The 14,314-nt window shown below is 37.7% G+C and overlaps 1 protein-coding gene across 8 annotated transcripts in view; it reads left to right on the forward strand.

Annotated features, from left to right (window-relative positions):
* GALNT11 (polypeptide N-acetylgalactosaminyltransferase 11) overlaps nt 1-14,314 on the forward strand; it is a 54,433-nt gene that overhangs the window by 19,093 nt on the left and 21,026 nt on the right. For 3 of the 8 annotated variants that reach the window (XR_003516607.2, XM_027574720.2, XM_027574728.2), the window contains exons 2-4: nt 5,371-5,703; nt 11,900-12,023; nt 13,516-13,682. Coding sequence is in view for 7 of the 8 variants with exons in the window: in XM_027574720.2 (XP_027430521.1) it covers nt 5,409-5,703; nt 11,900-12,023; nt 13,516-13,682 (586 nt within the window). In the remaining variant the exon portion in view is untranslated. Of the gene's footprint in view, nt 1-2,626; nt 2,769-3,511; nt 3,559-5,370; nt 5,704-11,899; nt 12,024-13,515; nt 13,683-14,314 lie in introns of those variants that run through there. The other 5 variants (XM_027574723.2, XM_027574726.2, XM_027574724.2 and 2 more) reach the window with 3 other exon arrangements.

The following is a 14,314-nucleotide window of genomic DNA, read 5'->3' on the forward strand; positions in this document are numbered from 1 at the left end:
CTGACTTCACTTAGCATTATACTCTCTAGCTCCATCCATGTTGTTTCAAGTGGCAAGATGTCATTTTATGGCTGGATACTCCATTGTATATATACCACATTTTTTTTTAATCCATTCATCTCTCGATGGACACTTGGGCTGCTTCCATAATTTGGCTATTGTAAATAATGCTGCAGTAGACATAGGGGTGCATGTATCCCTTTGAATTTGTATTTTTGTATTTTTGGGGGGGGTAAGTGCCCAGTAGTGGGATTACTGGATTGTAGGGTAGTCACGTTTTGAGGAACCTCCATACTGTTTTCCGCAGTTTGCATTCCCACCAACAGTGCATGAGGGTTCCTTTTTCTCTACATCCTTGCCTGTGTTCTCCAAAACAGTTATTTCTTGTGTTTTTGATTTTAGCCCTTCTGACAGGTGTTAGGTGGTATCTCACTGTTGTTTTGATTTGGATTTCCCTGATGATGCATGATGTTGAGCATGTTTTCCTGTGTCTGTTGGCCATCTGGATGTCTTTGGAGAAATGTCTGTTCATGTCTTCTGCCCATTTTTTAATTGGATTATTTGGGTTTTTTGGATGTTGAGTTGTATCAGTTCTTTGTATATTTTAGATACTAACGCTTTATTGGATATGTCATTTGCAAATAGCTTTTCCCATTCTGAAGGTCATCTTTTGTTGACTGTTTCCTTCACTGTGCAGACTCTTTTTATTTTGATGGTCCCAATAGTTTATTTTTTCATCTATTTTTAAATATCAGGTTCATATCAGATGTGTCTAGGTGAATGGTGTGAGTAGTGGACCCCAGTGTATCCTTCAACATACCGCTGAACAGTTGTCCCAAAACCAGTTAGCAAAAAGTCACTCATTTCTTCACTGGCATGTGATGTTATCTATAATCATTTATACTAAATTTCTAAATATAATTGGGTCTGTTTCTCAGTTTTTCATCCTACCCCATTGGTTTTTAGTCTGTGAGTGTGTCATGCTGTGCCTGTTAGGTAAAAAACCCTGAAGTTTATTATCCAGTAGGGCTCACCCCTGCTTGTACTTGTTTTTCAGGGTTTGCCTGCCTAGTCCCTGATTGTTCATTCTTTCCCAAATGAACTATAATAATCAACTTGTTTAGCTCCAGAAAAAAATCTGTTAGTATTTTGCCATATACGTGTATATGTGTATATATGTGTAGCATGTATAAGTTATCTTAAGGAGAGCTGACTTTTATGATTTGGGGTTTCTCTATTCAAGAGTAAGGTACATCTTTCCATATGTGATCAAGTCTTCTTTTGGGGCTTTCAGGAGTGTCTTAAGGTTTTCCTCATACATGTTTAAGACATTGCTTGTTAAGTTATGATTAGTATTCTTAAGATTTTTTATATTCATAAGATTGATATTCATAAATGAGATGTGTGTTTGGGGAGGTTCAGTTTTTGTCAGTTTTTGAGATAAGTGTCCTGATTTTATGAAACAGATTTGGAAGATTTCTTTATTTTTATTATTTATGCTCTTTTAGTGGCTTTAGGTAGCATTAGGATTATTAGATCTTTAAAGGACGGGTAGAATTCCCCTGTGAAACTCTCTCTCTGCGTGGTGGTTTGTTTCAGTTGTTGTTTTGAGAAACTCTTAATAGCACTTTTTTTTTTTTTTTTTTTTAAGAGAGAGCCCAGAGGCAGGTAGAGGGAGAAGCGGGCTCCTTGCTCAGATCGATATAGGACTCAATCTCAGGACCCTGGGATCATGACCTGAGCTGAAGGCAGACGCTTAACCAACTGAGCCACCCCAGGCATCCCATGTTTTGAGAAACTCTTACAGTGTTATTTCTTTTGTGATGACTGGTCTGTTCGCATTTCTGTTGGGACCGGGGTTAATTTGAGTAAGTTGTATTTTCCTTAAAAGTTACTCTTGTAGGTTTTCAGATTCTTATGCATGGAATTATATGAAGCTATTTCTTGATTCATAAAATTTGCAGTGATTCAAATTTATCATTAAGAAATCTTAGACTGAGAATGGAAGAATTGGAACTTCTGCTGGCTTACTGAATATTTTGCTTAATAAAGACAGTGTCTAGTGAAACTGTTTCAGCTGGTTAGCTGTCTTCCCCTTCACCTCCTCCTCTTGACAGTGGATGTTTTCTCCCCAGGCTGTGCTCATCTCACATACCGTACTCTTCTGTAAGATTTGTACGTTGCACAGAATCAAGGTCCTGAACCTTGTCTGGAACAGAAATACACTCTGTGTAATTTTTAATTACACAGACAAGTATTTGTTAATTTTTAATACTGGACACTGTGCTTGGTAAACATAATGGGTTTGAAAAGACAGAAATGACTCCTGTTGCTTATGGTATGTATAGTAATGCTTACCCAATAGGCACAGTGTTTATTGGGATATCTCCAGTTCATGCATCTGGAAAGGACTCCTCTATCAGTAACTGTACCTCTCCACAGTGTGAGTGCTGGCATCTCATTTTCCAGCCACCACATTCAGTCTTGTTACTCTTTCCAGCAGTTACTCAGCCACGCAGGACCTTAGGTCCATTGGCCCTGCACAGGTTTTCATCCTGCATCATTCTTCCACGTCCTCACATTTCTCCTTGCCTGACTTACATCTGTGGTCTGTCATCCTAATCAGCACATTGCATGAACTTCTCCCCAGACGACTGCTTCTGTACCTCCCTGGTGAAATCCTGACCCTCTGCTTACAAGGCACCTGCCCCTCAGCAGCTACCACACCATGACTGCCTGATCTCACTGGAAATTCCTGTATACAGCTGGTTAGCCTTTTATTCATTTAACTTTTGAAAAATGTATTACGTTGACATCTAAGTGCTGAAGTTTGGCTTTATTAACTGCTCAAGTTTATGATTGAAAGAATTTGTTCACTAGTTTTGTATTAACTAACCTTAAATGTTCGCTTTGACTCTCCTTTTAAAGGCTTTCAGCCTTGGGTATTGAAGCCATGAGTAATCGCCTATGGAAGGGATAGCAAACAGGACAAAGCAGAAAACTTTTGTTGTCTCTGTTAGCACAGATTAGATTAAAATTTCATCTTTTGGTTTTTGTTGGCATGTTTTAACTTCTTAAGTAGTTAAGAACCTGTTATTTTATTAAATAACAGGTATCTAATTGCTTTGTATTTTATTCATATTTGTTAATAACTTCTTGACCCGTCTAAAAACTGATAGTGTCTTTGTTTCTGAAGACAATTATGGTTAATTATATAAAACAAATGATCTGATTTTATAAATTCCTCTCATTTTTATAGGTTCCTTAGTTTAGTATAAGGATTGATTATGTGAAAAATGTTCTCTAAGTAGTTATCATAATATAGCTTGAGGAAAGTAATATCTACCTGATAGAGTTGTTGAGAGTTAATACATTTTACAGTTCAGGAAGCAAGCACTCGATGTTTGGGCTATTGTGGTTAGGATTGGGAGGGGTATTCTGGGAAAAATCTGGACAGAGTTGACCAAATCCTATGGGTGAGGTCTTGAGAACTTTTTTGTTTCGTCCATAGGTCCTGGCAGCCAAGAGGGAACCTAAGAGCATGCAGTGGACAAAATGGAAAGTAGTCTCCTGTTTTTATCACAAAGACCTTTATTTAACTTAGGAAATTGGACAATGAGAGCCTGTTGTTTTTTGTACCTTTTCTAATATTAACTATGACTGTTGTTCTGCCTAGTTTCATATTGAAATAAGGTGGTCATGGTCTTTTTGTATTGCATAAGGTACTGCTTGGCTCGGATGTGACAGCAATACATTCGCTTGTAAATACCCAGCATTTTGCAAACATTGATAACTATTACAGTAATTGATTCATTAATTTCCATGAATATTTATTAAGTGTTTGTTACATGCCAGGCATTGTTGTAAGCTCAGGGTATACTACAGGAAATGAACAGACAAAAGCTCTTGCTAATGAAGCTTACATTCTAGCAGGGGGGATGGACGAGAAATAGTAAGTAATTATGTCCTATGTAGGAAGGTGGAAGTTTCACAGAGTTGGGAAGATCAGAGGTGCTAGTGTTTGGTGGCGGAGTTGCAGTTTTAAATATGGTAGTGTGGAAACTTAACTGAGAAGGTGATATTAAACAGAGGTGAAGTTAGCTAGGATGCAAAGTATTCCAGGTAGAGGGAAGAACTGATGCATAATCCCTCAGTGGGAATATGATTGACACATTTGGTGACCCATAAGGAGACCTGTGTCTAGAATGAAATGAATGAGGAGGGAAATACAGAAAATATGGTCAGAGAGGTAATTCCAGATAAGGTAGGGACATGTGGGTCATTGTAAGGAACAGATGGTCACATATACCATTCGTATTACATACTAAATTTAGACCTAATGAGAAGGAGGAAAACGTTAACGTTGAATTGTGCTGTATTCTTTCATTCTGTAGATCCCGTTCAACAGCTTTTATGTGCCATTCATTGTGCTAAGTGAGGGAATACAGTGAACAAATGAAACAAAAGCTAGCCACAGTGTTTGTGGAGGTTCTCTTGATCCAGTGCAAATCGCTGTGTTTTGTGTGTTAATCATCGTACTTGATATTCTACATAATTTATATAATTCTGAGTATTTCATTTAATTCTAAGTATCCGGCGAGATAGACAGTATTATTAACTTGGAATACAGTTGATGAAAGTGAGGCTAAGAAAATTTGGTAATTTGTCTAAAGTTGCATAGCCAGTATGTGACAGAATGGGGTTAGAACTTAATTTTGTCTTTTCATTATACCATTGATTCCCAAATCTGGCTGTGCATCACAGTTCACTAGGAAGCTTATTATCAAAGCTATAGATTCCTTAACCTTACCTCTACTCTCATTTATAAGTTTGAACTATAACTGTTGAATCTAGAGTAGGCATTAGGGCAGGTTTAATCTTTGGAAAGTAGAACTGTTTTCTTCAGGTTGCTTTTTTTTAATAACAGATTTTACGATCCTTGGGTTGAAAGAGTCCTATAATTTTATAGTGGAAATCCAGACTTTAGATAGACTGTCTTGCTACATAAGGTAATTGTATTTTCCTCATGAAAAGGCAGAATCTGAAAAAAAAATTACCACACTGAAAGCAATCCAGACCAAAGGTAAAATATCCATTAACATGGGCAAATGAAGTCAGCTATTTTGCTATCATTGATTTATCAAACACTAAGACATTGGCCTGTCGTTTTAATTGTTGAATCTTTTTTTTTTTTAATTCAGTGCTATCCACATATCTTCTTTTATTTGGGTCTCTGTTAACGGTATGCCTCAGGGTCCTAAGTAAATAGTTGAGAAGCTCTACTTGGTTGTTGGAAAACAGTGACTGTGAACTTGGTGGATGATTTACAAGTGTACCAAAGGGTCTAACATAGCTGTCCTTCTCTTTCAGGAGATTGAAGATGGCCCTTCAGCTATGCTAGGTCTATAATGGGAAGTGTCACAGTTCGATATTTCTGTTATGGATGCCTTTTTACATCTGCAACCTGGACAGTTTTGCTTTTTATTTATTTCAACTTCAGTGAAGTGACTCAGCCGCTTAAGAATGTGCCCATCAAGGGGTCCGGGCCCCATGGACCATTTCCCAAAAAATTCTATCCCCGTTTCACTCGAGGCCCAAGTCGAGTGTTAGAATCACAGTTCAAAGTAAACAGAATTGATGATATGATAGATAATCATGTTGAAGATCCAGAAAAAGGCAACATGAAATTCTCTTCTGAATTGGGTAAGTGTATTGGACTTCTAGTAGCATATCAGAGTATTTAATCATTGGAAGTTTAAATTCAGTTATTCTTTAAATCACATGTTGCTCAGGGGATTAGAAATGGGTCATTTTCCCCCTCCAATTTATTTTGTTAATGAACTAGCTGAGGTTTTAGGATTTTGTAGATTCAATGGGGAGTTATATTCTAATTTATCCATTTCTGACTTTAATATTTTATGAGGACTTGGGAGAAAGTAATAAGGTCCAGTGTAGAAAAGAAAGAAAGAAAGACAGCAAAAGAAAATGGAACTTATGGGGGAAGATTTTAATTGTTAGCATTATTTAATAAGGGAAAGAAATGGTCGAAAGGTAATTAGACTATATATAACATATTTTGAAAGTAGAGTTAATTAAAACAGAACATACACTATGAGGTTTAGAGATAAGCTGAAATTATATCTAATAAGAATTCTACTTACAAGAATTGTTAAGATGCTGGAGTATATTAAATATAGGAATTTATAAAATCTTAGTATAAAGGGAAACTTTTTTCTTCAAAAATTATATTCTGGGGGCGCCTGGATGGCTCAGTCGTTAAGCGTCTGCCTTCAGCTTGGGTCATGATCCCAGGGTCCTGGGATCGAGCCCTGCGTCGGGCTCCCTGCTCTGCAGGGAGCCTGCTTCTCCCTCTCCCACTCCCCCTGCTTGTGTTCCTTCTCTCGTTGTGTCTCTGTCAAATAAATAAATTAAATCTTAAAAAAAAAATTATATTCTGTTCAATTTGGCAGCAAGGATCTACTGTATATACCTTCTGCATACTATAATTTTAGAATCCTGGTTTTAGCAAATTTTAAGGGATAAATGAGCCATTTTGGTTATCTTTAAAACTTAAAGATCTTTAATCTTGTCCTAGAAATCTCAAATAATAAGTAATTTAGAAGTAAGAGATTTTTAGAGATTGAAAAATTCATAAAATATAAAGGAAATGTTAAAACATTTCATTTGATCAGAGTTTCAAAGAAATAAAATCAGTTTCTGGGACTTAATGATTTTCTAATACATGGAGTTGAAAATATTTAAAATTATATGAGGAAATGGAAACTAATACCTTGATTTTCATAAAATATACCTTCTAATCTTTTTTCAGACTGCGATTTAGACACTTTAAAAGCATTAGTAGGAAAATTTCTAGCTTCTTTATTTATTCTTAGTTACTCTGGTAAAAAACTTTTATAAAGAAGTAACATTGGGTTTACTGTTTTGAGTGGACCTTGTATTTGCCTTTGAAAGTAGAGAGAAAATTGTAGATATTCGAAGTGTGACAAACTCAAATTGCTTAGCTGAAAAACTAAATGCTTTATAACAGGTGTACAAAAAAACTGTTATAGCTAATAAAAGAATTCAGCTAAGTTGCAGGGCAGAAGATCAACACACAAAAACCAGTTGTATTTCTGTACATTAGCAACAAACAGTCTGAAAATAAAACTAAACGATTCCACTTACAATAGTATCAAAAGGAATAAAATACTTAAGAATAAACTTAACCAAGGAGGTGTGAGATTTGTACACTGGAAACTACAAAACTGCTGAAAGAAGTAAAAGTAGACTTAAATAAATGGAAAGACACGTTAGGTTCATGGATTAGAATACTAAATACTGTTAGGGTGCTAGTACTACCCCAAAGCAATCCATAGATTCAGTGCAAACCTTATCAAAATAAGATGGAAAGGCTGATTCTAAAATTAATGTGGAATTACAAGAGGCTCTGAATAACCAATACAATCTAGGCAAATTACAAAGGGGAGGGCTCACACTTACCAATTTCAAAACTCTCTACAAAGCTATAGTAATCAAAACAGTGTGATATTGGCCTAAGGACAGATGTATAGATCAGTGGGTAGACTGAGAGTCCAGAAATAAACCCTATGACATTTCTGGCCACTTGATTTTTTAAAAATGTGCCAAGATTATTTAATGGGGGAAAAATAGTCTCTTCAACAAATGCTGTTGGGACAAATAGATATCCACATACAGAGGAGTAAAGTTGAACCCTTATATGTAAAAATTAACCCAGAATGAATTGAAGACCTAAATATAAGAGCCAAAACCTTTATAAAACCCTTTGAAGGAACCCTAGAGATAAATCTTCTTGACCTCGGGTTTGGTAGTGATTTCTTACACCAGAAGTACAAGTTAACGAAAGAAAAAAATAAATTGGACTTCATTGAAATTAAAAACTTTTGTACATCAAAGAAGACAACCAGGAAAGAAAAAAGAAAATCCACAGAATGGGAGAAAATGTTTGCACATCCTGTCTAATGGGGGTCCATTATCCAGAATATATAAAGAACTCTTACAGTACAACAATAAAAAGACAACCCAATTTAAAAATGAGCAAAGAATTTAATAGACACTTTTCCAAAAACAAGCACAAAAGGTGTTCAGCGTAGTTACAGAAATGCAAATCAGAACCACAGTGAGATACCATTTTACATTTGGTAGGATGGTTATAATTTTTTTTTATAAGATTTTATTTATTTATTTGACAGAGACACAGCGAGAGAGGGAACACAAGCAGGGGCAGTGGGCGAGGGAGAAGCAGGCTTCCCGCTGAGCAGGGAGCCCGATGTGGGACTCTATCCCAGGACTCTGGGATCATGACCTGAGCCGAAGGCAGACGCTTAATGACTGAGCCACCCAGGTGCCCAGAATGGTTATAATTTTTTTAAAAAGGAAAATAACAAGTGTTGGCCAGGATACAGAGAAATTGGAACCTTCATTCATTGCTGGTTCCTCAGTAAGTTAAACTTAGAGTTACCATATGATCAGCAATTCCACTCCTGGGTATATACCCAAAAGAATTGCAGGCAGATGTTCAAACAAAAATTTGTACACAAATGTTCATAGCAGCACTATTCTCAATGAACAAAGATGGGGAGAACCCAAATGTCCATCAGTTGATGAAAGGACAAGCAACATGTGTTTCCATACAGGGATTTGCTCAGGCATAGAAAGGAATGAAGTTCTGACACCTATTGTAACAGGGAGGAACCCTGAAAACGTTATGATTAGTGAAAGAAGCAGGACACAAAAGGTCAAATAGTGTGTGATTTCATTTATATGAAATGTCTAGAATAGGCAAATGTGTGGAGACTAGAAGCAGATTAGTGGCTAAGGGGGCTGGGGAGGCAGGAAGGGGAGAGACTTGCTTTAATGGGTATAGAGTTTCATTTGGGTGGGGGTGTGACTAGCTGTGGCTGGATGTGCCGGCTGCACCACACTGTAAATATGCTCGGTGTCACTGAAGGTAAACTGTGTGTTATGTACCTTTTGCCACAATGACAAAAATGGAAAAACCCACTCAACTTCTATAAAGAAAACTTGATTTAGAAGGAATTAATATAAATCAATATAGTAATAGTTAAAAGTATGGTGATTGCTGAATAGGGTCTTATCTTTAAACAGTCGGGAAAGAACTTGTAAAGTACAGTTTGGAAAGATTATCAACAGTAAATTTAAAATTAAAAATAGATTTTCTAATTTAATCTGCAGTTAATTATAAAGAACCTGAAATAGCTTCTCAGAGGCATGGCTGAATAATACCGTGTCCTTTTATCCATAGTTTACACAGCCAGACACCTGTAAATGCCTGTGATGGTATGGGGAGTTTCTCATAGCTTATCATTTTCTAAAGTGGATACAAATCAATAAACTAATACTAAGCTTGCAGGAGCTTGAAGTACTAGTTTAATTGAATCATTTTGCTATTTGATATGTTGCTTATATTCCTTTCAAATGCAGTATTAAAATTGCTGTGGTCATACTGAAAAAAATTTTTAAGTTAAAAAATATAGCTCCTCCGGCATGCTAGTTAATTGGCTGTGATTTTATATGAGCAGGGGAAGGACAAAAGTAAGCTGAAGTGATTCCCCCCCCCAGTTTTATTGAGATAAAATTGATGTATATATATAACATTGTATTACTTTAAGGTATATAACATAATGACTTCATATAAGTGTATATTGTGAAATTATTACTCTGGTAAGTTTAGTTAATATCGATCATCTCACATAGTTAAAAATGTTTTTTTCTTGGGATGAGAACTTATAAGCTCTACTCTTAGGCACTTCCAAATATATAATACAGTATTATTACCCACCGTTACCATGCTGTGCATTACATCCCCAGAACTTATTTATAACTAGAAGTTTGTACCTTTTAACCAACCTTCACCCAATCTGCACCTTCCCCCACCCCACCTCAGCAACCACATCTGTTCTCTGTCTCCAGGAGTTCTCTTTTTTTAGATTACACATACAAGTGAGATCATACAGTATTACAGTATTTGTCTTTCTCTATTTTCACTTAAGCATAATGCCCTCAAGGTCCATCCATGTTGTCACAAATGGCAGGCTTTCCCTTTTTTCGTGGCTGAATAATATTCCTGTGTGTGTGTGTGTGTGTGTGTGTGTGTGTGTGTGTGTGTGTGTGTGTGTGTGGCGCGCCACATTTTAGTTATCCATTCACCTATCGATGGATGTAATCTCTTAATATGGAATAATTTTTTTTAAAGATTTTATTTATTTATTAGAGCGAGAGAGAGGGAACACAAGCAGGGGGAGTGGGAGAGGGAGAAGCAGGCTTCCTGCTGAGCAGGGAGCTGGATGCAGGGCTCGATCCCAGGAGCCTGAGATCATGACCTGAGCTGAAGGTAGTCACTTAACCAACTGAGCCACCCAGGCGCCCCTGGAATAGTTTTTCATCAAAAGATACATATTAGAAAATAATCCTTTCAGTATCCAGTATGAGCTAGTCCTTTGATTTATTGAATCAAGGAGTATTTATTGAGAATTTAGTTTATGCAATGCACTGTCCTAGGTGCTGGCTATCAAGCAATTTTTATTTTATGTTTTGAACATGATCAAAGTCTCTGCTGTCATGGAGTTTGCATCCTCTTATAAAATGTTAATGGAGCTTCATTCTTTTGTATTTAAAAAAGGATGTACTCCATACCAAAAAAACCCAAATCCAATTTAAAAAAATGGGCAGAAGGTATAAACAGACATTTCTCCAAAGAAGACATCCAGATGGCCAACAGACACATGAAAAGATGTTCAACATCACTCATCATCAGAGAAATGCAAATCAAAACCACAGTGATCTACCACTCACACCTGGGTATCTGTAAAACAGTCAACATCATTAAAGGATCAGGACTATCCTTCCATTCCAAATAAAACAAAACAAAACCTATTCGACTTTCAGAATCCATTGTTTCCCTGAATTGTTTGACCATGAAATCCTTTTTTTCTTTTTAACATCTGTTAATGTCCAGTGGAATTAGATTTCTGTGACGAGACTTTGGGAAATGCTGGGACAAGGGAGTCATTCTGTGAGGAGAGGTTAAAGGTTTGATATGGGAAAGAGAGCGAAAACAGACATTATCCTTCTATGTAAAGGTAAGGTTTCTGAATGTTAGAGCAGGAATGTTAAATTGTAGTGATTTTGATGGGATCTCCCCGGGGAATTTCTTGCCTTTCTTGACTATGAAACTGATTAAAGTCTGGAATCAGAGACTTTTTGTAGAAAGGCTTATCAATAATCTCTTTTTTAGGGGCAGGGCTCCTATAAAAACTTGTCTGTTGGGGCGCCTGGGTGGCTCGGTCATTGGGCTGTCTGCCTTCCGCTCAGGTCATGATCCCGGAGTCTGGGATCGAGCCCTGCATCGGGCTCCCTGCTCCGCGGGAAGCCTGCTTCTCCTTTTTCCACTCGCCTTGCTTGTGTTCCCTCTCTCACTGTCTCTGTCAAATAAATAAATAAATAATCTTTAAAAAAACAACAACAAAACTTGCCTGTCATTGGGACCTGTTGCCCATATGGGTTCTATAATCTATTGCTTTTATGGAAAAATAATCATTAAGTCTTTTATTTCTTGGTCCATAGGTAAGTTTTTCTCTGGAAAATATTCCTAAGACTATGGCTAGTGAGCAGGTATCATTTATGATTAAGGTATACCTGCTTTTTGAGCTAGACTGACAAAAATTTGACTCTAACTTCAACTTACTTTTTTGAAAATGGAGACAGGTTAGACTTGAGAAACACGGCTGTTTGGTTACAAGGGGTTAAAGTCAGGGTTCTCTTAGGACCATGATATAGCAATAACTGCAGCAGTCCTTTCCGCATTTAACATACCGACTGTGACTTCAATCTTTTGCAGGTATGATTTTTAATGCACGTGATCAGGAGTTGAGAGACTTGGGCTATCAGAAACATGCCTTCAACATGCTTATCAGTAACCGCTTGGGCTACCACAGGGACGTGCCAGACACCAGGAATGCTGCGTACGTTTCTCAGTAGTTGTTGCTGCTGTGTTTTAAAGACTGCTTTTAGTGGTATTAGAGTAAGTCGTGAGGGTGGTGCTAACCAGTGCATTTAGGCTTCATCATCCAGGATACTAGAAAACTTAAGGCAGATTTCCACTCCTATGACACTTGAAGCTGGAGATTGTACTAACAGTTCTAGAGCTTACTGCCTCTCTTGAAATTTAAATCATAGGGGAAAGGCAAGAGGTACTAACTGCGTATAATTAGATAACCTTCTGAGCATAAATTTGTTTTAAATGTTTATTGTATTTTTGGCAAAGGAATTAAATATCAGTGAAGAATTTCACTCATCTCACTTCTCTGTCTTCGTCATTTTTGTTGTTTCATATGGTTGGTCAGTCAGTCATTCCACAGACCTTTTTAAGCATCTTTGTTTTCTAGACACTGTATTAGGTCTTGGAAATAAGTAGAGGAAGACATAGTCCCTGGGATCACGGGGCTTAGGGTCTAGCAGGGGAAATAGATAAGGGAATGGGTAATTGCAGTAGTACAAGAATGAGGGCTACGGTAGGAACCGGTGATGAAGTGGGGAACCGGAGACCAGAGTGGTAAGGGAAGGCCTCCTAGAGGGTACTGGCTGAGCGACGCGCAGGGGACCACTCCTGTGCGAACAGATTGAGGCATTACACTACTCGGAAAGGCTCTGGAACCATTCACTACGGCCATAGTGGAGGAATGTCAGGAGACTGGAGGTAGCCAGGGCCCAGATGTTGGAATGCTTTGTATGCCATGCAAAAGAACATGGAATTCTGGATTTTATTCTTTAAGTTAGTGATTTTTTATTGTTGCTTGAAGCCACCTAACCCTTTTTGTCATTTTTAAAGATACTTATTTAAATGAAATAGAGCACAAGCGGGCAGAGAGGCAGAGGCAGAGGGAGAAGCAGGCTTTCCGCTGAGCAGGGAGCCCGATGTGGGGCTCAATCCCAGGACCCTGCGATCATGACCTGAGCTGAAGGCAGATGCTTAACCGACTGAGCCACCCAGGCGCCCCCATGATCTTGATTTATATACGAGTTTACTCAAATCTTTTTCTGTTACTGGGCAAGAAATAAAATTTTCAAATACAAAGTTTTATATTTCTGTTTCCTTTTGAATGTTCGTTGTGGAGAAGCAAACATTATATTAACTCATGAATACTGTATTAAAAACTTGTAGTGATTTCATACAAATAACACATTTTTATATAACCTCTATACCAAAAAAAGAAAAAAAATCATTTTTCAAATGTTAATATAAAAATAAGCAGAATAGCAGGTATTGGAGAGAGAAGTTATTAACAAACTGTCAAACTGTTGAGTATGACACCACAGTGTATTCTTAAGTGCTTTTTAAGAAACTTTTGTTATAATGTAGGAAAGAGGCTGAGCAGGAGGCAATATTTAGTGAATAATGACCTAAAACATTTGAGCCTTTTAAGATGTCACATTTTCTCGTATGTGTCTTTACAGATGTAAAGACAAGTCTTACCCTGTGGACCTGCCAGTCGCTAGTGTTGTTATCTGTTTCTACAACGAAGCCTTGTCTGCCTTGCTCCGTACTGTGCACAGCGTCCTAGACCGCACACCAGCCCAGCTCCTTCATGAAATCATCCTTGTGGACGATGACAGTGACTTCGGTAAGGGATGTTGTAGCTGATATTGTGGGAACTGGGCTGTTGATCGCGGTAGGATTAGCATCAGCTGACAGTTCAGACAGACGGGGGGTAGGACTCTGGGCCCCACAGTTGCAGTAGAGTCAGCAACAAGTAAGTATCTGTTTGTTGATTAGAGGATAATTTTGAGGAAACAGCATTAGCTTTGTGATCTTTTTACAGACTGTGCTATTTTAAGTTTGGCCCTTGAAATTTTTCCCTTGGCTTACGTTCTTTTTTTTTTTTTTTTTTTTTTTTTTAAAGATTTTATTTATTTATTTGAGAGGGAGAGAATGAGAGATAGAGAGCATGAGAGGGAAGAGGGTCAGAGGGAGAAGCAGACTCCCCGCTGAGCAGAGAGCCCGATGCGGGACTCGATCCCGGGACTCCAGGATCATGACCTGAGCCGAAGGCAGTCGCTTAACCAACTGAGCCACCCAGGCACCCCCTTGGCTTACGTTCTTAAAAAATGTTTATTTCAAAATAACTATAGATTAGTAACAGTGGGTTACAAAGAGGTCCTGTTACCCCTTCACCTAGTCTCCCTCATTGGTATAGTTAATGTAGTTATAGTGCAACATCAAAACCAGGAATTTGACGTCGGTACAGTGTGTGTG

Source organism: Zalophus californianus, chromosome 12 (genome assembly GCF_009762305.2).
Source record: "Zalophus californianus isolate mZalCal1 chromosome 12, mZalCal1.pri.v2, whole genome shotgun sequence".
Classification (NCBI taxonomy): domain Eukaryota; kingdom Metazoa; phylum Chordata; class Mammalia; order Carnivora; family Otariidae; genus Zalophus; species Zalophus californianus.